The following is a 24,788-nucleotide window of genomic DNA, read 5'->3' as shown; positions in this document are numbered from 1 at the left end:
TCCCAAGGGTTGGGATGCAGGGTGAAAGCTTGGGTACAGGCTGAGAGGAAAAGCCGAGAGGGAGGAAAAACAGCAGAAAACTGCCCAATAGTGTGGAAGAGCAGGGAAGGAGGGGGAAGGAGCGACTCACCGAGGACGGTCAGATGGGTCCCTCCGCCGAATACCCAACACTGTGACACAGCCTCATACAAAAACCTCTGAGAGAGGGCCTGCCCCACCCCTGAGCCCCCCACCTGCAGCTGCGATGGGGGGAGCCTGGGCCTCTGCCCCAGGCTGCTGTCTGCTCCGCATGGGGCCCTGAAGCCCCCACCCTCCCCCAGCCACACCGTGTTACAGCACCCGTCTCTGCATGTGCACATCAGCAGGCTCCCTGGAGAGCCAGGCTGCACAGTGTCGCTGTTCTTTGGGACCCTCGTGTCTCCATGGCCCTCACCAGAACCAGGAACAGGAGCCAGGTGGCCCGGCCGTGAAGAGACGTTCCCTTCCTGCAGGAGTTGGCGGAGTGTCCCGCTTCCCCGCAGCGGAGGAGGCAGGGCCCAGGCAGGCGGTCGCTGTGGGAATGTAGCACTGACCCCCACTGTACCCTCAGGTCTCAGCCTCATGTTCCCTGTGGACGGGAGAGTCTGTTATTGCCCCGAAGGGGTCCTCAGCTTCTACTGCAAGTAATGGCAGCCCCTCCTCCACCGCGAACTTGGGAGAACTCTCCTCTTCCCTCCAGAATCGGGTTTATAGGAAGAGAGTTAGGGGTCCTGAATCCTACATTGTTTCAGGAAAACTGATCAGTGGTCGATTCCAGCCACGGGTGTTTAAAGGCGCCAGGTGAGTGAGAACCCTGTTGTCAATCGTAAAGCAGGAGCCAATTATGTTCCCATGTCACGTGTCGTGTCCCAGGCCCACGTGAAGATGTTCCAGACGCTAGGTTTCCAACAGTTGCCACTCCATAGCCAATGTCACTGGGGGATAACGGGCGCGTATTGTGCGATACAGACACAATCCAGTGTAGTCTTGTTTTAAATGTTATTTATCCCCTTGCAGGGGGTGGGACACCTTGCTGTCAATTGTAGTGAGATATAAAGAAAGAATCTGCATTTCCCTTTCTAGAGGAGAGCACACTCCAGGTGTCAGGGGGAGCCGCTGGGTCACCGTGGGGAGTCACTCGCCTGGGGGGAGGGGCCGTGAGCAAAGGCGGTGCTCCAGTGTCTTGCAGCCCAGGCCCACGCTCCCAGTGTCTTGAGGTCTTCTGACCTGCCCCCCCTCTGCTTCTCAATTCCAGGTGAAACCGTGTCCCTGACAGGACATGGTTCCCTCTCCCTGCGCAGGAAAGTGCCCTTTCTGTCCTCAGTCTCTACACCTCATGGCGGTGAACACCACATGTTCACACTAGAAACCAATTACGCGTTTGCTGCCGACCTAATCCGTGTCTGGACTTGGTTAGTATTCAGTGCTGAAGTTTGCGACATGGAGTTTGGGGAGATATCGCCCAGATTTCTGTGGTTCTCTGGGCTTCCCGAGGAACAGGAAAATAAACTGCTGTCCCTTTAAGAAGAGGGCTCGGCTCAAGGGTCCTCCTCTCTGTTTCCTACCACTGACCCTCCTGAAACCTCCTCATTTCTTTCTGACCCCGAAAAGTGCCCAGAAGCCTCTCTCTCAGCACTTCTGCCTCCCCAGGTGACACGGACTGGGTCCCTGGGGTCAGCCCTGCAGGACAAGTCCACCCTCTGGGTCATGGCTTCTCCTCGTACTGAGACTGCAGCTTCATCCCGGGGAATTAGGTGGGTGGGAGGCCAGGGAACCATTTTCCCCCTGGAAAGGCCCCTGAGCCGGGGTCAGCAGCCCTTCGTCCCAGAGACGTCCTCACATGGCGACTACACACCAGATTCAGACCGTGATACATGATCAAGACTTTATTGAGGACGATGGGAAGCGGGGAGTCGGGGAGACCTGCCCCGCCTCAGCAGCCCTGGGCAGGAGTCCCAGGGCCACGGTGGGGAGCCGGGGAGTGGGGGATCTTGTGGGAGAGCGGCCCCGAACATGGGGCTCAGGTCCTAGGAACACTCCGAGGGGGTCACGGACTTCTCCACGGTGCTGCCTTCGTGCGTGACGTGGCAGCTGTAGCTGCTGGCTGACTTCCACGTGCTGGGCGACACGCTCAGGTAGCTGCTGGCCGCGTACTTGTTGTTGCTCTGTTTGGAGGGCTTGGTGGTCTCCACGCCCTGGGTGACGGGGCTGCCATTTTTCTTCCAGGCCACCGTCACGACGCCGGGGTAGAAGTCACTGATGAGGCACACCAGCGTGGCCTTGTCGTTGCTGAGCTCGTCAGTGGAGGGCGGGAACAGAGCGACCGAGGGTGCGGCCTTGGGCTGACCTGTCGGTGGGAGAGGCGAGGGGAGGAGGTCAGATGTCTAATGCAGACGCCGCTCTGGGCATCCAAGTCCTTGCCATGTGGTGCCGTTTGGCGTGTTACTAAAGCAATTCCCTTTTACTTGAGAGACCCCGAGCCTGGACACCCTCCACCATCTGTCCTTTGACCCTCTTCTACCACACAGATACATCATTGTCACTCACCTGGCTCTGCCTTTTCCTACTAATCTGAGAGCTTCTGCCTGTCTGTTTGTTCCTGGGAAAGATATGAGCTCTCTGGCCTGTTCTTGGGTCAATCTCTACATTTCTCCTGGCACTTTTGTGCTGGGGTCTTAGGGGCTGCGTTCTAAGCGGTCAGTTCTTCCCTGAACCTCTCTCTTACACCCTCTGTCACATGATAGGTATTTCTGAGGTGCAACAGAAGTCTTTCTGTCTGTCCTGGGGTCTGACTCCTTGTGCGCTAGTCAGCCCCCAACACACTCCGCGAACGGGTCACACCACGAGACCTTTCAGGCTGTGGAGTCTGCACTTGTCCCAGTGAAGTATTTCCCACAGAGACCGAGGAGCCCCCGTTGCCCTCATCCCTGTCATTCGGTGACCCTTGCTCCAGCACCTTCTCGTGCCCACTGTGTTCTTGCTCCTGCAGGGCCGTCGGGTCCCAGTGTGGCAAGCGCCACAGCGTGGCTGCTCCGCGCAGGGACGCTGGAGCCCGTGTTCGCCTGCATCAGGCCCGGCCCGTGAGCAGGACCCCCGCTTCCTCAAGGACTATTTTTGATCATCCTGTGTCCATAGCCTTGGCCCTGAGGGTCAGGGTCCTTCTAAAGTCTCCATGTTGTCACCTCTCAGGACTACCCTTCCTCTCTTCCCCTTAAGAGGGGACCCCTAGTAACGCCTTCTAATAAACTTGGACCGCCAGAGCCCAAAGGGGAGCACAGACCAGAGAACAATCAGGAACCCGGCCTGACCCTGGCAGACACATAGGAGAGTCTGCAGTCACTCTGTCACTTCCCCGGTCTCAGGGTCAGAGAGGAGTGTGAGAGAGTGAGCTGTGGAGGCAAGGAGGACAGGGAGAAAGGGGGCAAGAGGAGCTCATTGTCCTAATGGTTAGGATGGAGGGTGAAAGCGTGGGTACTGGCTGAGAGTAAACCCTGAGAAGAAGAAAAAGCAGCAGAACACCGCACAAAAGTGTGGAGGAGCAGGGAAGGAGGGGGAAGGAGCGACTCACCGAGGACGGTCAGATGGGTCCCTCCGCCGAACACAGCACACTGTGACACAGCCTCAGACAAAAACCTCTGAGAGAGGGCCTGCCCCACCCCTGAGCCCCCCACCTGCAGCTGCGATGGGGGGAGCCTGGGCCTCTGCCCCAGGCTGCTGTCTGCTCCGCATGGGGCCCTGAAGCCCCCGCCCCACCTCCCAGCCACACCGTGAGACAGCACCCGTGTCTGCATGTGCTCATCAGCAGACTCCCTGGAGAGCCAGGCTGCACAGTGTGGCTGCTGTCTGGGCCCTCGTGTCTCCATGGCCTTCAGCGTGACCAGGAACAGGAGCCAGGTCGCCCGGCCGTGAAGAGACGTTCCCTTCCTGCAGGGCTTGGCGGGGTCCCGCATCCCCGCAGCGGAGGAGGCAGGGCCCTGGCCAGCGCTCGCTGTGGGAATGTAGCACTGACCCCCGTTCCACCCTCAAGGCGTCCTCCTCACGTTCCCTGTGGACGGGAGACTCTGTGATTGCCCGAGGGGTCAGCTACTTACACACCAAGTAATGGCAGCCCCTCCTCCTCGATGAACTCCAGACACTCTCCTTGTCTCTCCAGAATCGGGTTTACAGGTTTAGGGCCTGGGGTCGCGAATCCTACATTCAAGTCAGCGCCCTCTGATCACCGGTCGATTCCAGTGTGGGATGGAAAGGCGCCAGGGGAGCGGTGACCCTGTTGTCAACATAAAGCAGGAGCCATTTATTTTCCCAGGTCGTGTCAGTGTCCCCAGAGGCCATGTGAACAGGCTCTGAGATGCTAGTTCCAACAGATGCCACTCTATGGCCATCGACACGAGAGGGGTACAACCATGTATTTGTGTAGCAGATACACCCCCGATGTATTGTTAGCCATTGTTTTAAATGTTATTTATCCCCTGAGGGGGTGCCTGGACACCTTGCTGTCAATTGGTGAGCTGGAATGGAAAGAGAGTGTCCTCTTTCCGTTTCTGAAGGAAGCACAGGCCCTCTGGTGTGAAGGAGAGCCGCTGGTCAGCCCTGGAATGCGCTCACGCTGGGGAGGGGCCCTGAGCAAAGGCAGTGCTGGGTCACCCGGGAGGCTGGCCCTACTGCGCCCGTGGGCCACGCTCCCACTGTCCTGAGGTCTTCTGACCTGCCCCCGCTCTGCTTCTCAATTCCAGGTGACACCGTGTCCCTGGTTAGGACATGGCATTCTCTCCGGGCCCAGGAAGGTGCCCTATTCTGCCCTGTCTCTTCCACTCATGAGGGCGAACACCACATGTTCACAGTGGAAACCAATTATGCGTTTGCTGCCGACCTAATCCGTGTCTGGACTTGGTTAGTATTCAGTGCTGAAGTTTGCGACATGGAGTTTGGGGAGATATCGCCCAGATTTCTGTGGTTCTACTGGGCTTCCCGAGGAACAGGAAAATAAACTGCTGTCCCTTTAAGAAGAGGGCTCGGCTCAAGGGTCCTCCTCTCTGTTTCCTACCACTGACCCTCCTGAAACCTCCTCATTTCTTTCTGACCCCGAAAAGTGCCCAGAAGCCTCTCTCTCAGCACTTCTGCCTCCCCAGGTGACATGGACTGGGTCCCTGGGGTCAGCCCTGCAGGACAAGTCCACCCTCTGGGTCATGGCTTCTCCTCGTACTGAGACTGCAGCTTCATCCCGGGGAATTAGGTGGGTGGGAGGCCAGGGAACCATTTTCCCCCTGGAAAGGCCCCTGAGCCGGGGTCAGCAGCCCTTCGTCCCAGAGACGTCCTCACATGGCGACTACACACCAGATTCAGACCGTGATACATGATCAAGACTTTATTGAGGACGATGGGAAGCGGGGAGTCGGGGAGACCTGCCCCGCCTCAGCAGCCCTGGGCAGGAGTCCCAGGGCCACGGTGGGGAGCCGGGGAGTGGGGGATCTTGTGGGAGAGCGGCCCCGAACATGGGGCTCAGGTCCTAGGAACACTCCGAGGGGGGTCACGGACTTCTCCACGGTGCTGCCTTCGTGCGTGACGTGGCAGCTGTAGCTGCTGGCTGACTTCCACGTGCTGGGCGACACGCTCAGGTAGCTGCTGGCCGCGTACTTGTTGTTGCTCTGTTTGGAGGGCTTGGTGGTCTCCACGCCCTGGGTGACGGGGCTGCCATTTTTCTTCCAGGCCACCGTCACGACGCCGGGGTAGAAGTCACTGATGAGGCACACCAGCGTGGCCTTGTCGTTGCTGAGCTCGTCAGTGGAGGGCGGGAACAGAGCGACCGAGGGTGCGGCCTTGGGCTGACCTGTCAATGGGGGAGGGAAGGCGAGGGAATGAGGTTAGATGTCTCTTCCAGACGCCACTCAGGGCATGAGTTCCTCACCATGTGGTGCCGTTTGGTGTGTTCCTAAAGCAACTCTCCATTTTTCTGAGAGACCCTGAGCTTGGACACCTTCCTTCGACTTTGCTCTTGGACTCTCTTCTACAACACAGACATCCGACTGTCACCCTGGTCCTCTGACTCTTCCTGATCCAGTGACAGGGTGTGTCTCTGTGTGTGGTTCCAGAAAGGATGACATGACCTGTCTGTTCTCCTTCTTTGTCCATCTCTGTACATTTGACTGACACTTTTCTTCTTACATCCTAGGTGTTTGCTCTAAGGGTCTATTTGCCCCTGAAACTCCTCTGTCCTAGACCTTCCCTGAGACCACAGGTCTTGCCTAATGCAAGAGAAGTCTGTGTCTTGTCTAGGGTCTTTTTCTTTGTACAATTGGCATCTCCTCTCTGTGCCTCTCCCTCGCCCTGAGCAAACTTCAAGATTTTATGCTTAGAGCCTGCAGTTCTCTGTGTGAAGGTTTACCCACAGAGACCGAGGAGCCCACCTTGTCTCATCCCCTGTCCTCGCATGACCCTTCCTCCGTACTTTCTCCACGGTGCTGTGCTGTTTCTCCCGCAGGGCTGTGTGGTCCCAGGCAGGTAGGGGACACTGCATGGCAGCTCTGCCCAGGGCCCGGGGAACCTGTCCCTGCCTGCAGTGCCCGTGATTACCAGTGCCGTATCCCTGAGCAACTCATGGACCCTTGACCTTTTCCTCTCGTCTTGTCCTTGGAGGTTCCGGGTCCTCTTAAAGCCTCCTTGTGGTCACACAAGCCCCCTCAGTACTGCTCATCCTCTCTTCCCCTTGAGAGGGGATCCCTAGTAACCCCTTGAAATAAACCTGTTACAGAAGAGCCCGAGGGGAGCACAGAACCAAGCCTGTCAGGAACCCAGCCTGACCCTGGCAGACACTTAGAAGAGTCTACAGGTCAGTCTGTCCATTCCTCTGTCACTGGGATCAGAGCTGAAGGTTGGACAGTGAGCAATGGAGCCAAGTAGGGCAGTAAGAACAGGGACAGGAGGAGCTCAGCGTCCCAGCTACTGGGACCCTGGGTGAAAGCTTAGGTATAGGCTGAGATAAGACTTAGAAAAAGAGTAAAAGGAGTGGAAAATTTTGCACAGTGCTGGGAAAGCAGGGAAGGAGGGAGAGGACTCACCGAGGACGGTCAGATGGGTCCCGCCGCCGAACACAACACACTGTGACACAGACTCAAACAAAAACCTATTTGGTTGGCCCTGCCCCACCCCTGAGCCCTCCACCTGCAGCTGTGAAGGAAGCAGCCTGGGGCAGTTCCACAGGCTGCTGTCTGCTTGCAAGAGGCACATGCACTGCCCACCCCTGTCAAGCAGATTTCAGGATGTATGACATGTGGAGATGCCCAGCAACAACGCTGTAGGAAGCAATTCTCCCATTTGATTTTGGTGTCTGATGTGCCGTCCCCAATGGCGTCTCCTGGGATTTGGGATGAGTGTGCAGGGCAGGGCTGTCACTGTGAGAGCTTCCGTGGCAACGAATGGCACATCTCTCATGGGTCCACACCTCCTCACCTCCTTGGTGAGGGCACGAGGGGAGGGCAGAGGGCAATCCCTACCTCTCCACCTTCTCCTTCCAGGGAGAGGCATGTGGCCTGTGTACAGAGTCTGCGGGCCACTCCCTAGGTTCCCAACCATCAGATCAGGCCCAACCTCATCTTCCCTAGTGACAACCTAGTTAGGGATTGTAGTGGGTGAAGTCAGGGAGGCCCTGTAGGACACCTTGCTTGTCCTTCAGGGTGACCTTGGGAGTATTGCCTGCTGTCCTTCAATCTGCTCTCATGGTGGGAAGGGTCCGGTGGTGCAGCTGTTGCTCTGCCTCATTCAAAGGGAAACATGAGCAGCACCTCGACTATGACCCTAAATCCCCCTTCACACCAAAGGGAAGCTGCGCCAGTGGCTGATGTCAGGCCCAGGGCAGGTCCGCCCAAGATGAGTTGGAACGTGTTGTCACCCACAAAGTAGGAGCCATAGAGATCCGCTGGGGTCCTGTTAGGGCATCCAGAAACCATCTGCAGTGGGCAAGTGTCCATCATTTGCAGCCTCATTGTGATCCTTACTAGAGGATAGCGGCGGCATTGTGTTCAGAGAGTAGATACATTCACAGGGTGGCCTTTGGCATGTCATCCAGAACAATCGTTCACCATGGGGGGAAGGCAGGGACCAAAAATCACGCTGTAGCCTGGCAGACAGCAGAGAGGAGTCTGCACTTCTCCCTTCTTCCTAGTGTGAAACACACCACGGGGAGAGGGGAAATGCGCTGAAGGCCCTGACTGTGGGCCCTCGTAGGAGGGGGAGGGCCGAAGTGAACATTCCCGTGATGCACTTCTTCCATCTGATAGGCAGGTCACTGAACATGAGAGCAGCTAATGCCCCTCTGAGGAGTTCAGTGCGACATGGGTCCCTTTGTGTAAAGTAAGCCACAATCGGGGGCGGCAATTCTGTCCAAGTCCAACCTGGTCCTCAGTACTCTCTGATATCAGAACCACTCAGTAGGAATGTAAAACAGAGAAAGCCACCAACTACAGCTTGGGGAGCCTGGGGTCCGCATCCTGACTGTGGGAACCTCCGCATGACCAGCAGCTCAACCCCCCTGGCCACTTCCTTCTAAGGAAAATCTGGAGCCATTGAGAGATACCTACAGATCCAACATCTGCCAGTCTCAATCTAAAATCTTATTGCATCCCTATATGTAAATAAAATAAAAATCCCAAGTAACAACGGTACCTAAAATACAGCAAGTAAACTCACTTTGGAGAATTATGAGGCATTGGGTGAAAAACCATCTATGGGTATAAATGATTTACACTTAATCCTGTTTTGGTTGGAGAATGATATTTTTGTTACTTTTTAATGTTCTTATTTTTTAGTGAACCAATGAATTATTTACAGATTGAAGAGATGGTAGTGGAATGTGCTTCAAAATACTGCAGAAGGGAGAATTTATCCTGTTGCTGTTGGGCTGGCATTGCCGGTAAATTGTTTATTTTGTAATCTGGTTCATCAGCACATGGGTGTATTCTTATTGCTCTGTGACCTTATTTTTGTGTTTTCATTTTTCCATAATAAAAAGCTACAAGAAAAGAAATGGGAGATTAGTGCAAGGCGGCCCCAGGCTGGCCCCGGGGTGGGTGGATCTGGCATTGCAGCCATTCGGACATTGAGACGAGGGGGTCCTGGTGGTTCCGTCTTTCATTTGGGCCTCACATTCAGATCCATAAAATGGGGTCCGGCAGCGGTTGTGGGGCAGCGGGACGCCCTACTCTGCCTTCCACTTCTTAGGTTGTATCTGGGACTGGGTGACTGGGATCAAGCTCCAAGGGGTCCCATTCCTCTGCCCCATCGTGGCTCCGTGCTCCCTGTCCTTGCAGGCTCTGTTGCTAGGCTGTCCTAGTTGCTCAGCAGCTATGGTGTAGGCAGCTCCATGTCTCTGATGAGCTGGAGGTGCAGACAAGGGACCTGGGATGCCAGAGGCCCTGAGGTATGACAAAGCTGGATGGGCCTGCACCTTTGAGAAGCTGACAAACCTGTCTCAAGGCCCTGGGGGTGAATGTGTCCCTGGCACTAGCTCAGGTACACTCAGGGCTGAGTCCAAGTGAGTGAGGGTACAGCGTGCCTGTGGGTAGAGTGGTCTGGGGCTGCTGTGTCACCAGGGAAGCCTGACTCGCTGGAACCCACAGGCCACATTCACCCTGCTCTGAGCCAGTCTTACTCTTCTCCTGAATTCCTGCCAGCAAGACCCTCTTGTATATCATGGTGCCCAGGGCGGACGGTGCCCTTTCTTTCTCATCTGGTCCTCCCGTGTCCCACAGCCCCCACCCACTGCAGGCTGACATCACCTGCTGCATCATATACCAACCGTAAAAACTCTCTCCCTGATCCGACTTCAGGTCTCCACGATGGGGGCCCCAGCTCCCTGTTAGGGTCACCTTGAGCCTGACCAGGCCCACCAGAACAGAAGGAGAGCTTCCTTGTGCCTCAGCCTCACCCCATGTTCCCAGCAGCAGTAAACCATGCCTTGAAGCGTGTTCCAGGCATCCCTGAGTTGGAAGGGGGTGTGGACATGATTGGAAACTGTTAGGCTGTGTGATAGGAAACTTTGCCTGTTGCTGGCCTCGTCAGTGTCTGTACTTAGCTAACATGCATTGTGAAAGTTTGAGAAATGCACTTATGGGATGCATTGTTCAAAGCTTTCCATGGTTCCATGGTGACAGACCAACCATGAACCCCTCACGCTTCCCCATTGGGTTTCTGGATGGGACAGCCAAGACCGTGGCCTTGGCTCAAGGGTTTCCTTCCCCCATATTTCCACCTGCAGCCCACGGCTGCCCTCCCGGGACCCTCTTCATTTCTCCCTGATTCCTCCTCAGGATCCCCAGATCCCTCACACTCAGCCCTTCTCCCTCCCCTGTGGACAAGGACTGCATCCTGGGGCTGGCTCCGTAAGGCAAGGTCCTGCTCTAGGTCAGGGCTTCCACCGGCACTCAGAGCTGACTCAAGTCCGAGGTGGGTTGGTTGAGTGGATGGCGAGTAGAGGGGCCTTCATGTCATTACTGTCCTGCCCTTTAATACTGACCTTTTCACCTGGAGACCCATCCAGAATACAGAACACACATGAGAAATGCCAGATGATACATGATCAGGTCTTTATTAAGGACAGTAGAAACAAGGAGGGGGTGAGACCCGCCAAGTCTGAGGGGACCTGGGTGGAGTCCCAGCGGTACAGCGGAGAGCTGAGGAATGGGGGTTCTGGCTGAGCAGGGCCCCCAAGGAGGGGGACTCACTCTGAAGAACACTCAGAGGGGACCACTGACTTCTCCACGGTGCTGCCTTCGTGCGTGACATGACAGCTGTAGCTGCTGGCTGACTTCCACGTGCTGGGCGACACGCTCAGGTAGCTGCTGGCCGCGTACTTGTTGTTGCTCTGTTTGGAGGGCTTGGTGGTCTCCACGCCCTGGGTGACGGGGCTGCCATTTTTCTTCCAGGCCACCGTCACGACGCCGGGGTAGAAGTCACTGATGAGGCACACCAGCGTGGCCTTGTTGTTGCTGAGCTCGTCAGTGGAGGGCGGGAACAGAGCGACCGAGGGTGCGGCCTTGGGCTGACCTGTCGGTGGGGGAGGGATTGTTAGACGCAGGGCAGGAATCTAGGTATTGGGTTGCTCCCAAACCTTTCTATAGTTTTTGTGATCAGTCCCATGGTGTCTGCTTTTGTTCACCCATGGGACTCTTCTTTTTCTGTCCTTTTCTTTCTACTCTTCCCCTGTACAGAAAACAGCCTCTCACCCTCTTAGAAGCCCTTCCACCTCACCTCTCCCAGGGGACCTGGTCAAGCCCTTCCACCTGCCAACTTAGTTCCCCTGAGTGTAACCAGGCAGGTTGTCAACCCTTCTGAGCGCAGAGTCTGGCCCCATCTCCTGAGCCCTCTGCCCTGCACCTGGCCCCCACCTCACTTCATTTTTCTAGAGCCCAGTGCCTCCTCTGTGACCCGGGGTCCCTACCCTGCCGGCTGGGCTGATCCTGGCAGCCCATGAGAGGCCCCGAGCCTGAGCCCAGCACACAGTGCGGCCCGGATCCCCCGCCTCCTTTGGGCACCTGGCTTTGTCCCAGCTTGGCCCTGGCTCTCCAGTGAAAACGGGGTCCTCGCAGCCTAAGCTCCCTGGGGCTCTGCCTGTCTCTGCGTCCCTCGTGCCCTGACCCCTGGACCCTTAATCCTGGCTGCATTCTTGAGGCTGCTCAGAGGCCCCACAGCCACCCCTGATTTCATGGGGCAGCTGTGTGGCTCTAAGTCCCTTGTTCACTCCCCCATTCATCACCTCCCGACTCTAACACACTATAGGAGCCTGACCCTTGGACAGATGGGGTACCTGGGCTGCTGAGGTCTCAGGGATCAAGGGTGAGATAAGTCTCTGCCCCTTGGGACCCACTCCTTTCTGACCATCGTCCTGAGGGGGCCACTTTACGCCCCCTCACCCGTGCCTCTGCATCCCCACATCCTCCAGGTCACTAGAGGCCCCACGGGCTTCAGCCTAGAGTGAGCCAGACCATTCTTGCCGCCCTCCATGGGCCCTCCCTCAGGCTGTCCTCTGTGTCCCCAAAGGCTAAGTCACAGCCCCAGCCTCCCGTATGGCTCGCTGACGTTGGATGGGCATGGAGCCCTCAGCCTAGACCCTCGGTGCCTGGGACTGCCTCTAAGGCTGCCCCAGTGACCCTGTCAGGAATGGTCTCTGTCCCTGTTGCAGACAGACATCTGCCCTGGAAGAGGGCAAGGACCCCGTTTCCTAGGCCAAACCCCCAGCTCAGGCCTCTAGGGCCTGGTCGTGTCTGAGTGTCAGACTTTGGAGTGGTTACTGGGGCTCTGCTACGGGGTCCCTCCTTCTGGTTACCCCAAGACCAACCCGCCTCCCAGGCCCCACAGAGAAAGTGGAGGTTGGTCTGTAAGGCTGGAGGGCAGAGGGAAGCAGCCCACAGAGAGAGAAGGGGGACTTCCCCGAGACAGCAGCGGGGCAGAACAGACAGAAAAGGTGGGGAGAGCCACTTACCTAGGACGGTGAGGTGGGTCCCGCCGCCGAACACATAACACGGTGACTGAGGCTCGGACTAAAACCCACCAGGCCAGCACCTGGGGCCTGGCCCCCGGGGGCCTGCTGGGCGTGACGGGCGCGGGGCTGCAGCTGTGCTCTGTGGCGGGGCAGGGCCGCGGGCAATCAGCCCCCAGGGGCTGCGGCAACCGTGGGGGGGGGGCGTCCAGAGCCCAGAGGAGCCCCTATGCCAGGCCCCTCGTTCAAGGCAGGCGCCGCCCATGCCTTGGAGTGACCCAGTGTGTCCCCTGCCCCCGGCACCCCTGAGGCTGTCCTGCGCCCCGCCGGCTCAGTGCTGACAGGGGTTCGGAGTGCCTTGTCCCCTCAGGCAGCTGTGTGGTGCAGCTCACACCTGCCTGACCGCTCCTGGCCTCATTTTAGGACCCCTGAGTGTTCCTTCCCCACAGTTCCCCAGGTTCCAGCCAGGCGAACCTCTCCCTGGGCCTACGGACACCAGGTCATTCCTGACGAATGCCACTCCCATGCGGAGATCCCCCCGCTTTGTCTCCACACGCTGAGACCCCGTTCAGTTCCACCTCTTTCACAGCGTTTTTCTCATGGGTCAGACCTCTGTCCTCCCACCCATCCATCTGTTATCTGAATTGGTCCAGCAATGGCGCCCAACTGTTTCATGTGCTGGGACATGACTGGGGGCCCCCTGGCTCTCACCCCATCATTCCCTGAAACCTGTCAGGCCAAAGCCAACAAGACCCTCAACCTGGTCAGTTTGAGGTCCCCTCCCCAGTGTCCTGATATCTCGGCACGAGGTCCCTCTTTCTGGTGTCTGTCCTTCCCTTGGTGTCTGAGCCTACCCACTCTCCCCTTCCCTTTCTCCCATGACCACTGACCCCCCAGACCTCCAGAATCCTGTCCTGCCTGTTCTCCCTCCCTCTCTCTCTGCTTCTGACCTACTTGGTGCACTCCAACGACTTCCCAAGAGTCTCCCATCCCTATTTCCAACCTGACCTCCCTTTCTGGCTCTAGGTTCACGTGCACTCTGCCCCCTGAGCTCTTTCTGAATGCCCAGCAGCCACCTCAGACTCGACAGGCCCCACAGAAACCCCTCACACTTCCCCTACATTAGCAGGTTCCTCTCCAAGCCAGAGGCCCGGAGTCATCCCAGGATGCTTTCCCCTCGTTGAAACGCCTCTGTGTTGTAGACATTCTACCATTGAACAAAAATACCATTAAAATACTTAGACAAATAAACAGAAACCCCCAAGCACTAAGAGTTTTTGACGGTGAAAACCTTAGGCTTTGCCTAATCTGACTTTACCTCTCGATAAGTTTATCTAAATTGGAAGATAACCCACTGCCTCAGGGCCAGTATTTTTCACCTGAGCAGCAGGACCATTTGGTCACGGGGGTAGTTAAGATGTGCACAGACGATTTTCGAAACAAAACTTAATGGAATATTAATATAAATTCAACACTTGCTTCTGATTTAAGGAAAGCAAACATCCAGTCTTTTCATTAGGTTAATTACCTAAGAAAACTTCCTCAACTCAATAAAGGGTGTCTCCCCAAATTCACAGCAACCTTCACATTTCAAGGTAAAACCTTCTTAAGGGCCAGGTTGCCCACTCTCAGTTCTATTATTCAACACGTTCTATAGATTCTAGCCAATAAAATGAGATGAAGGGGGAAAGGTGTAAGTAAAGGAAAAGAAGAGAACATTGTTCTTTGCACATGATGTCTACTTAAATAAACAACCAACCAACCAACCAAACAGAAAAACCCAAGACAACCAGCTGAAGAACTAGTAGAGCTAATACGAGTTAAATAAAGTAACTTAATACAAAAGCAACACACAAAAATCAGTAGTTTTCCCTTCTATACCAACAGTAACCATTTAAGATATGAAATTGGGGACAATTCTATAGCTTCGGTAAAAATTATATTTAAAAACCCCAGGAATAGACTTAACAGAAAATGTGCAAGATTTGCAGGAATAAAATATAAAACAACTTGGCTAAGATACACAATAGAAAAGTGAGCGAGGAGCGGGCAGCCCGCGGCCCTGGAAGAAAATGCTGAGCACCGCAGACGTGTCAGTTCTTCCCAAGTGCACTCCACGCAGCTGCAAGCAGACACCCACAGAACGGTTTTTGAAAATGAGTAAGTTGATTCTAAAGCCCAATAGTAAGAATGATGACAGAGAGTAGACATGGCTATTTTGAAAACAAAAATTTTAATGATGGGTCTTCTCCCTACCAGATACCAAAACATACTTTAAAGCTAAAACAATTAAAACAGAGTGGAACGGATGCAGAAATATGTCATTAGATCATTAAAACCACAGAGGGAATGTGATAAATCAATAATTTAGTATTTGATAGATGTTGCATTTACATTCAACAAATATGTGATGGCTGGCTCTCCATTTGCAAAATAAATAAGGTTATAGCCTCCCTACACACAAATAAACTCCAGGTGACATAAAAACCAGCAAAACAAATACCAAAACAATGAAAACACCAGAATAAAATAGAACAATGACCTTATAATATTGAAATGAAGATGTCTCTCCGTGCTTGCCACAGATCACAGAAACCATAAGGCAAAAGTCAAACCAATCTGACATACAAAAATTAAAAATGGCTTTATGGCAAAAGACCCCATTAACAAAAGGCATAAAACAGATCAAGGAAAAATATTTCCAACATAGATACTTAACAAGGGGGTTGATATCTCCAATACATAAAGAGTTTCTATGGTTCTATGAGAAAATACAACTGACTTAATGGAGAAATAGGCAACATTATGACCGGTAAATTCACAAAAGAAATAAAATCAGTCAATAAAAATAGGAAAGGAAAATAATTTTTATCAACGATCAGATAAACAGACCACAAACATACTATCGTTTTTGCTCATCAGATGCGGGGGGTGGGGGGGGGAGAGATCAACAATATCGCATTCTTGGCCAGGGTATAGAGGAAAGGGCACTGTCACACCTTGTATTGAAGGCACATTGGAGCCGCTTTTCAGGAAGACAACAGGCCAGAAGCGCCTTCTCTCTGATCCAGCAGTTCCACTTTTAGGCATCCACCCTAGGGAAACACGTCGTTCATGTTGTTCATGCCCATGTATATGCATATGGAGATTTCAACAGGGCATCGCTTGTAACTTATGTTTTTAAATGGAAAACAACCTAAATGTCCATCGATAGGGGAATGTTTAAATATATTCCAGTTTATCCAAACTTTGAAGTGTTACCAAACCATGAGAACATGGGAGATCCCTATGGGTTGATATAGAAAATGTCAGTAACAGGTTGTTTAAAAAGCTGGTTGCAGGATAACATGCAGAGTATAATTCTATTTTTGGAAAATAAAAATCCCAACACCAACTAGATGTTTCTGTGTGTGTTTTCAGGGACATACATACATAGGAGAGGGGCCGGAAGTATACAGAACAAACTGACAGTATCTGCCTAATGGGTTTTAGGGTAACATGCAGAGAAATAATAAGCAGAAACACCCAATTTTTATATACTTCTGTGCTTAATTTTTTAAAAAGTACATGTTACTCTTGTATTAAAATTATTTAAGGAGATAAAAACAAAATAAATATTCTTGTGAATATTTTCATAACTATAGATAACTATAAAGCAAAAATCAAAATCAGGTAAAATCCCACCAGCCAGAGACATATCACTGACATTTTTCTATATTTTCTGATAAGCTTTTGAAAATGCATACATATTAAAAAACCCAATTGGAAGCATTCTGTATATCTGGCACTCTGCATATCCTTTTAAAAATGAAATTTGCCATATTATTCAAGATGCTTCAGAAACATAATTTGGGAAGTTTGTGCAAGATTCCTTATGATGGGTATTCCACGGTGTATTTATTCACACGCTTTCTGCTGGATAGTGAGGTTATTTCTAGTTCTCCCCTATCATTAAGAATGTTGGGCTAATCATTTTTGTTTGTAAACCTTTGGTTATATCTTTGATTATCCACCCCCAGCCCCCGCCCCAGGATGAATTCCTAGAAGTGGAATTACACAACTTGAATAAATACACTTTTTTTTTTATGACATGTGCTGCTGAAATGGCTGTACACTTTAGACGCCTACAGTCAGTCCCTGAGAGTGCCCATTCCTCTCCATGCGCCCTGTGGAGGTTTCGCATCAGTTCACTTGCCAGCTTCAGAGGAGATTTTGGGCTCGCGCCTCCTCCGAGTCCCCCAGGCGCAGGCGCAGGCGCAGGCAGCCGCCCCTTCCCCATCCTCTAATCAGGCCTCACGCCAGTCTCTGGTCTGAAGCCATTTTTCCAAAACATAAATCTGATTCTGACAGTCTCCTCCCAAAACCTCTTAGCAACTCCACCTGGACCCCCAAGATAAAACCCGGGCGCACAAGGCAGACGACCCGCACGGTCTGCGCCCCAGCTCCGGCGCCCAGCTCCCTGAAACTGCCGCACCTGCGCGCTGCATTCTCCTCTCTCTCCTTGCTGCTCCCTGTGCCTGAAGCGTTCCCATCATCGGTCAGCGCCCCTCGCGCTAAGGGGGATGCGAGACAAACTTGGGCATCTCCCTCCCACCTGACTGCTCCTAAAATGTCCATGGGTCTGTCCCCACAACGGGACATGACTCTCTGGTTCAGGTCCAACTGAGTTGCATCCTAGACCTGGCCCTAGGAATCATTTATGAAAGAACTGGGGAGCCGAGGACCTTGGGGGAGACAAAGCCAAGCCCTTGCTCCCTTCTTTTGGGCCATTTTGTTAAAACGCGGGACATGCTGCTGAAATCACAGCATTCAGTCCTGGGACTTCTTCCAGTCCTGACCACCTCTCTGGGCCTCTATCATGGTCTGACACCAAGACCTCCTTATGGAGACCCAGAGAAGGACGGCCTGCCCCTAAGATGATCTGTGCTTGCTGGGTATGACCTGCCCCTGCCTCCCTGTTTCTGCCCTGCCCAGAGAACCAGGGCGAGGCGGGTGAGGCACTCGTCTTAGGCGCAAAATTTAAGGAGTACCAAAACATTCAGCTATTGAGAGAAATAATATTTTAATAAAATATTAAAAAAGAAAAACTGATGCAAACAAATCCACGCTGGACAAAAATGCCAAGTCTTTAAATAAAGCGAGTGTCCGCCCAGGGCCCTGCCCTCCGGCTGACTTCCCCTTCTTCCGCATCCTTCCCGCATGCCGCGTGGGTTCCTTACCTGCCCCTCAGGTTCCGACGGCTGCTTCCTGCCAGGTCTTGGGGGCCTGGGGCCCTGCTCTGAGGTGCTGCTGTCAGGGGCAGCCGGCCATGGGTGGCCACGGCCAGGCCCAGCAGCAGCAGGGGCCAGCGCTCTGCCTCCCAGAGTCCTCACGGCCCACTTGGCCTGTCTTGGGCCTCATCTGCCTTGAGGGTCAAAGTCACGTCTGGCCTGACCTTCAGCGTGAGCTCCTGGAGGGGGCAGGTGCTGTTGGTAAATGCCCCAGGTCCTCACTGGCAGTGGCCATCCCGGTGTGCCCTGGCCTGAAGAGCCCCGTGCTCTGCCTGGGCCTTCTCTGGTGCCCGTCCCCAGTGCCCTGTCCTCTCCAAGGTTGTTACCCCTGGAGATCTTCCTTAGAGTGGCATGTGCCAACTGCCCTGCTGCAGTTGGGACCCAGAGCTCAAGCATCGCCCACCGAAACCCCTGCTGGCCCCACCCCTGGGGCGCTGGGCGGGGCACACCTGCTCCTGCCGGCTTTCCCCGGTTCCCCAAGGGGCCCTCTGGTCTGTGGAGCATCTCCCTGGGGCCTGCTGAGGCCGTGGAGGGCAGCCAAGCACTCAGTGGGTAAGGAGCTGAGTCCCTGGGGTGGGCCTGTGGCTTCCCTTCCGACCAGGCTCCCAGGCTAGGCCCCTGCACTCTCCACTCCTGCCAGTCAAGCCCGGCCCTTCCTTGGCTGGCTTGGCAAGCCTGGTAGGTTTGGTCGGCTCCTCACTCAGCTTCTCGGCCAGGCAAGGGTCCTCATTCAGGCAGTAGCTTCAAGCTCATGAATGCTGAAACCATCCAGACCTAGGTTACCTACGGGCCTCAGTTTCTTTACCTGTGAAATGGCAGCAGGCAGGTCCGAGGGTGAATAAGATCCTGTGTCTGCTAAGCGCCCGCACAGAGCAGGTGTCGAACAAATAAATGCCCCTTCCCTGTCCTCCTCCTTTTACTGTGGGCTTTGGAGCAACTCTTAGTATGTCCTCGAGCCCAGTGTCCCTGTTTTATAGGTGGAAAAGCTAAGGCCCCGAGAAGATGCGTGTAGGACCCAAGGTGGTTCCGGGATGCAGGGTGCAGGGTGAGCGGGAATCTAGGAGTGACTCTGTCCCCGGCGTTTCTAGCCCTCCGCCCACCCGGAAGGCTTGTGCTTTGCACCTAAGGGAGCGAAGGTTTGGGTTCCATTGGGCAGGAGAGATAGGCTGCACAGGTGCTTTGGATTGGGCTCCATTTTGAAGCCCAGGAACGTAATTCATAATACAACAATGAGAGTGACGCTGCGTATCTGGCCCTGACAATGGCGCCTGCTCCCTTCTGAGCCAAGGTGGCCCCTCCTTCTTGGAAGATGAGGAAAGCGCTGTTCGAGCAGAGTCCACACTCCCTCGGTGCCGCACAGCCAGGGGGCCCGGGCCTCGCACAGCTCCGGGTGTGCTCTGTGGTTGACAACACTCTTTCTTGGGTCTCCATGGAGGCACACTGCTGGGTGTCCGGGATAACTCGAGGTGCAGGTTGTTGCCTGTCACACCCAGCACCCACCCTCCTGCTTTCCAGTTGCCTTTTTGGCCGCGGGATCTTCCCTATGTCCGCTCACGCCCAGAGCTGCAGCCCCTACCACGCCTGGTGACAGGGTGTGTGGGTGCCCTAGCGGACATGATGCAGGGGGCGGGGGGCCCCGGATCCAGTCCAACTTCTCCCCATTTTTGTGCTTGACCCACTGCAGCCTCTGCCCTTGGGCTCCTGGTACCTTGGGGCCTGGGGCAGGGTCTGTCCCAGGGGTTCAGGCTGAAGCTGCTCCATCCCATCACCCCTCTGTGTGTGTGACACTCACCTGATGCCCAGGGCCCAGAAGGTGTGGTTCCCCCGGGGACAGCCCCAGGTCTTGGGGAGAAGAAGGGGTTATTGCTAACCACACCGCCCCCAGCTGCCCCTCCTCTCCTGCCTCTGCACCTGCCCCGACCTCTGAGAAGACACCACTGCCCACCACATCCACCGCCAACCACATCCACCGCCAACCACATCCACCGCCGACCACATCCTCCTGCGGTGGCTGCGGTCGGAAATCCGGGTCTAGCTGGACCCTGGGGACCCCTGAGGGGTGACTGGGACTCCCCAGCTGGTACAGCTGCAGCTCTGGCCCCTCCAAATCTTCTCCCCACCCCCCACCCTCCCAGTCTCAGGCGTACCATGTGCTGAAGGCAAGATTCAGATGGGGCCAGAGGAGTACGGGCCCCTCTGTCCGGCTCCTCCGAGCCCCCACTTGGGGTTCCCGGGTCCTCTGCATCCCGCCCTGGCCCTTCTTTCCTGGAGTGGGGGGGTGTGACCCTGCCCAGCCACTTCTGCCCCTCTCCCCGAGTCAGAGGGTGCCCCGGGCCCCCTGCTGGACAGTCTCCAGCTCACTCTCTACCCCACGGGCCTGGGGCACCCTGCTGGAGGCCATGGACTCCTCTCTTCCTGGCCCGGGTCTCCCCGGCTCTCTGCTCCCCTCCATTCCCCAGCTCAGGCCACTGCCCCTTCTCATCTCCTCTTGAGCATTTCACTGTCATTCCCGCAAGGAGGGCAGGGGAGAGGGAGGGAAGTCCGAGGCGGGGGTGACGAACAATCCATCTAGGAGTATGACAAAGGTCCTGGATTTTCAGAGTTCTCAGCATCAGGGTCTGGCTCTGCAGCTCCTGGGCCCCCTCGGAGGGGTCCCCAGGTGCCCTGTAGACCCTGGCTGTTCTGGAGATCCTGCGAGTGCAGCGCCTCCAGCAAGTGGGGAGAGGATATTGCCGCTTCTCTAGACAGCACAGACTCACCAGTGGAACGGGGCTCTTCTGGCTCCTACTGATGAGAAGAAACAGGCACAGAGAGGGAGACTTCCCTTCCTAGGATGGACAGCAACTTGGTGTGAAGACCATGTCCTGGGACTTGCCAGGACCAGTGAGGCGTGGGAGGACCAGCCTTTTTGGAAATGGGTGGGGCCAGCCTGGAACTGGGGACTTTGGAAAATTTCAGTGCTTTTACCTTTAACTCCCCTAGTCCAGCTACCGGGAGTGCAGCTGGGAGGAGGGATTCCAGTAGGAGGCAGCAGAGACCAGCAGTAGAGGGAGGCAAAGCCCTAGAAGGGGGTGGAGCTCTGCACGGGAGGCCGGCAGCAGGCCAGGTGGGGGCTCCACTGCAGGGGCCAGCGGGAGATGCAGGGCCTGGACTCTGGTTCTGCATCTTCCAGGGCATCACTTCTCCCCTGGAACCTGGACCAGGTCTGGGGGGGAGGCAAGGGAGGCAAGTCGTGCCTGTGTAGGGTGGGATCTTGACTTGACTTAACAGTTTGATGTTTTATTCATCATGGATTATTTTTGTTATTAGTTTCAATTTCAAAAAATATTGCATTAAATACTAATTATCTTGTTTAGTGAGTTTTTGGGCATGCCCATAAATTGGGCATGCAAGAAAAATGTCTTACTTGCCTCAAGCTTCACTCTTGTCTTGGCTGCGCCTGGAACTTGGGGAGACCTGTTACTTCCGGTGCAAGGGTCGGGGGCGGGGATGGGTCCTGCTGGAATGGGTATAGTCAGCGTTCTGCGGTTCCTGTATAGCGGAACCTTGTTTTCCAGTTCCTTTCCAAAGTCTTGATTGACACCGGGGCGTGGCGGGGGGGGGGGCGCGGTGTACACTCCCAGCAGGAGGGGGCTGCAAGCAGGTGGTGGCTTTGTAGCAGCCACGGCTCCTCCCTCTAATCAGCCGGGTCACATTCATCCTGCGCACCAGGTGGTCCAGTCTCCCTTATTCATTCATAGGAAGCACTTCATCCTGCTGGCTACTCAGACTAATCTGATTCTTATTCCATTATTTCTAAAAGCCAGCACATCCTCACATTTATTTATAATTCTACATGGCATACATTACTATTACACTGTATGTTGTAAATTAACTAATGACAAAAAGCCTACTGATTTACCTTGTTTTTAAAGAGTGAATATGAAATGAAAAAATGGTCACAAAGGGCATCTTATTTTAATGTTGAACTCACCAGACACATCCTTTAATTTTCAGTGATTTTTATGATATTCCTCAAAATACCCCCCAAAAGTCAGACAGTTTCTTACAGAAGTACATCTGAACAGTATGTGTGACAGTGTAGGCTGGTTTTGCCAATTAGAATAAGACCACAGGCAGGGACAGAGTTTGTTCCCAAGTGGCCCTATGAGCTCATGTTCAGAAGGACTCACTGTACCAAGTGGTAGGACGAAGGAGGGGACTCCCTTCTTCAGCCTTGAACTAGAAGGTGTCCCATGTCAGGAAGCCTGACAACACAGCAGGGGACAGGAGGAGAGGGGGCCAGCCCAGGGCGGGCTGTGTTCACTCCCGTCACTAACACACTGTGGCAAAGAGCCCCATGCCCACCCTGCGTGGGAACCCCAATAAGTGCCAGCCCCCCTGGTGCGCGGAGCCCAGAGGGAGGCTCAGAGGAGCTGTATGGTCACCTGGGTCCCTGAGGTTTGATTCTTGACCTTCCCCTCATCCATGTTACGCTGTGATCAGGGGCTGTTGGTTTCAAGAGACACGATAATAACGTCCATGTCACAGCTGCTCCTGCACAGAATATGGTCACCTTCTCTCCAGGGGCCCACATGTCTGGGAGGAGGGGAACGTCAGGACAGAGTGATGCCCACCCTGTCGGTGGGGACAGAAGGGGCAGATGAGGGCAGGGTCAAGCCCACAGGGATCTGGGTGGGAGGGAGCGCAGGGCCCCTGTGCTACATGGGTGGTGCCTTCCTGTGGTGACTGTCACCTGAGCCTTGAGAGGCAGGTGGACAGGAGTGGACACTCTCCCAGTGTGGTCCTCAGAGGGGACCGTCCGACAGGCAGATTCCCGGGCCCACCCTGACCGGCTGCGCCCCCACCTGCGCCTCAGGCGACCCAGGGGACGTGCGTGCTATGGTCCGAGTCACCCTGGAAACTCTCACTTCCTCCTGCTGTGTCCCCAGGTCCTTCCTAGGCCCCGGGGTCATGGTGCAGGACTGTCCTGCCCTTGTCAGATGAGCTTCCTTGGGCTGCGGCACCGTGCAGCGACGTGGGGAGAAGTGTCTTACAAACGGGCGTTTCTCCTGCCTCTTTGGGGCGTTTCGGAGAAAAGGTGAGATTCCTTTCCAGTTTTTGTCTTCATTATTTTCTCTTTTCTTTTGAGTAGATTCTGGTGCTATGACAGCAAGTGCTGGAGTCTTTTCTTTGGTAGCATCTCATCAGTTGTCATCCCATTCCCGTGTGTTTTGAATTCCAGATATTATGACTTTTACATCGAAACGTTCAACTTGGGTTTCTGGCCTCTGTGTCCCCCGCCCCATGTCAATCATTCATCCACCCTTACGGGGGAGGGAATCCAGGTACAGTCGTATTTTTTGTATCCTAGTCCACAAATGATATTTTCTGGGCAATTTCAGGGCCCTTTTGGATAAAATGGTTTTCATATTCACAATAGATCATGTTTCCCTGATAGTTTGCAGGACAGTTTTGACAGGACATCAGGCAACGTGACTGTTTCCTTGGAACACTTATGCTTCTCACTGTGGCAGAAATTCTCAGTTTGGGATTCCGTAAATTACCTGGACACAGGTCTGTCCTCTCTCCACCTGCTTTCACTTACACCCTCTCAGATGCCACTGGCGCAGATGTTATTTGGGGCCTAGTTTCCCACCACAGGACACAGATCTTCTCTCTAGTCAACCTGATGCCTGATTGGGGAGCTTCCCCCCGACTGGGCACAAGCAGCATATGATGAGGAGCTGACTCTGGGACTGTCCCCCACTCTGGTGACCTTGGGTGGTTTCCTCCTCAGCCTCAGGTGGTTCCCTCCCAGGTGCGCTCACCAGCCTCGTGGGAACGTTGCAGACGCCAGGGCGTCCTGGCTGTGCAGCCGCCTCCTCTCCTACCCGCCCCCCTCCTCCGGGGCTGCTCTTTTCTCTCTGGGGCCCTGGAAACGCCCCCTGACAGGGAACCTCCCTTGGGAGGGGTCAGGGGGTCTCTCTGGAGGGAAGCTCAGAGGCAAGGCCTGGGAACGGCAGAGTGGTGACAGCGGAGGGCTCGGCTGCAGGGGCTGGGTCCTTCTGGACTGAGGCCGGGCCTTGGGTCTTAGACAGGGCTGACAGCGCAGCATGGACACCAGCCTGGCCTGGTCCCCCCGGCCCTGAATCCACCGCTGCCCCACCGACTGCACAGCTGCCCGAGGCTGGGGGAGGGGCCGCCTGGACCTGGGACACGGGACCTGGCCCAGAGCTGGGCATGGCTTTGTCTGCAGTCCCTGTGCGGCCTGAGGAGAGCGTGACCCAGATGGAGGTTTGTGTCTCACTTCCCCGTCTGCCTGTGTCACTGTGAGCATTAGTACTGCTGTCCCACACCTGACAGTAATAGTCCGCCTCGTCCTGGGCCTGGGCCCCACTGATGGTCAGCGTGGCCGTGTTTCCAAGTTGGAGCCTGAGAATTGCTCAGGGATCCCTGAGGGCCGGATCCTATCACTATGGATGAGCAGCACCGGGGCCTGGTTGGGCTTCTGCTGGTACCAGTTCACAACTTTACCTCCAATGTTGTCTCCCCCACAGGTGATTCTGGCCGTCTGTCCTGGCTGCACTGATACCACAGACGGCTGCGTCACCTCATAGGAGGACACAGAGCCTGTGAGAGAGGAAAGGAGAGGGGTTTAAGGATGAAGGACCCCTTCCTGGGAGAACAGACCCTGCCTGCTCTTCCTGGAGAGATCTACAGGGATTCCCTGGCCATGTGTTGAAGTTCCAGTGGCCCAGGGGACTGGCTGATCCATGAAGCCTCCAAAGAACTGAGGACCCCTCCTGTCCCTTTCTCCTGGCCGTGCAGCCCCTCAGCTCACACAGAGCCCGTGAGCGCGGGGAAGGTTCAGCTCCAACAGCCCCTCAGGCAGCAGCAGGGCCATGAGCACCCTGTCCCCACAGGCAGTGCGCTGCTCAGGCAGAGTCAGGTCAGGCTTGTCCGGATCCCCGGGCTGGGGTGGGTGGGAGCCTGGGCGCAGCACCTGCGCAGTGAGCGAGGAGGCCGAGCAGGAGAGGCGTCCAGGCCAT

At 55.0% G+C, this 24,788-nt stretch overlaps 1 protein-coding gene across 1 annotated transcript; it reads right to left on the bottom strand.

The window, feature by feature from the left end:
- Positions 1-1,889: 1,889 nt before the first annotated feature.
- On the bottom strand, positions 1,890-24,788 carry LOC129086235 (immunoglobulin lambda-1 light chain-like). Its single transcript, XM_054592717.1, is given in 6 exon segments — positions 1,890-2,365; positions 7,074-7,113; positions 12,365-12,391; positions 24,096-24,163; positions 24,166-24,369; positions 24,743-24,788. Coding segments are annotated over 6 exon segments (705 nt in total). The 3' UTR covers positions 1,890-2,045.

This window comes from Pteronotus mesoamericanus, unplaced genomic scaffold (genome assembly GCF_021234165.1).
Source record: "Pteronotus mesoamericanus isolate MK-2021 breed Mesoamerican mustached bat unplaced genomic scaffold, CSHL_Meso_final scaffold_371, whole genome shotgun sequence".
Classification (NCBI taxonomy): Eukaryota; Metazoa; Chordata; class Mammalia; order Chiroptera; family Mormoopidae; genus Pteronotus; species Pteronotus mesoamericanus.
This window is presented reverse-complemented; position numbering and strand designations above follow the sequence as displayed.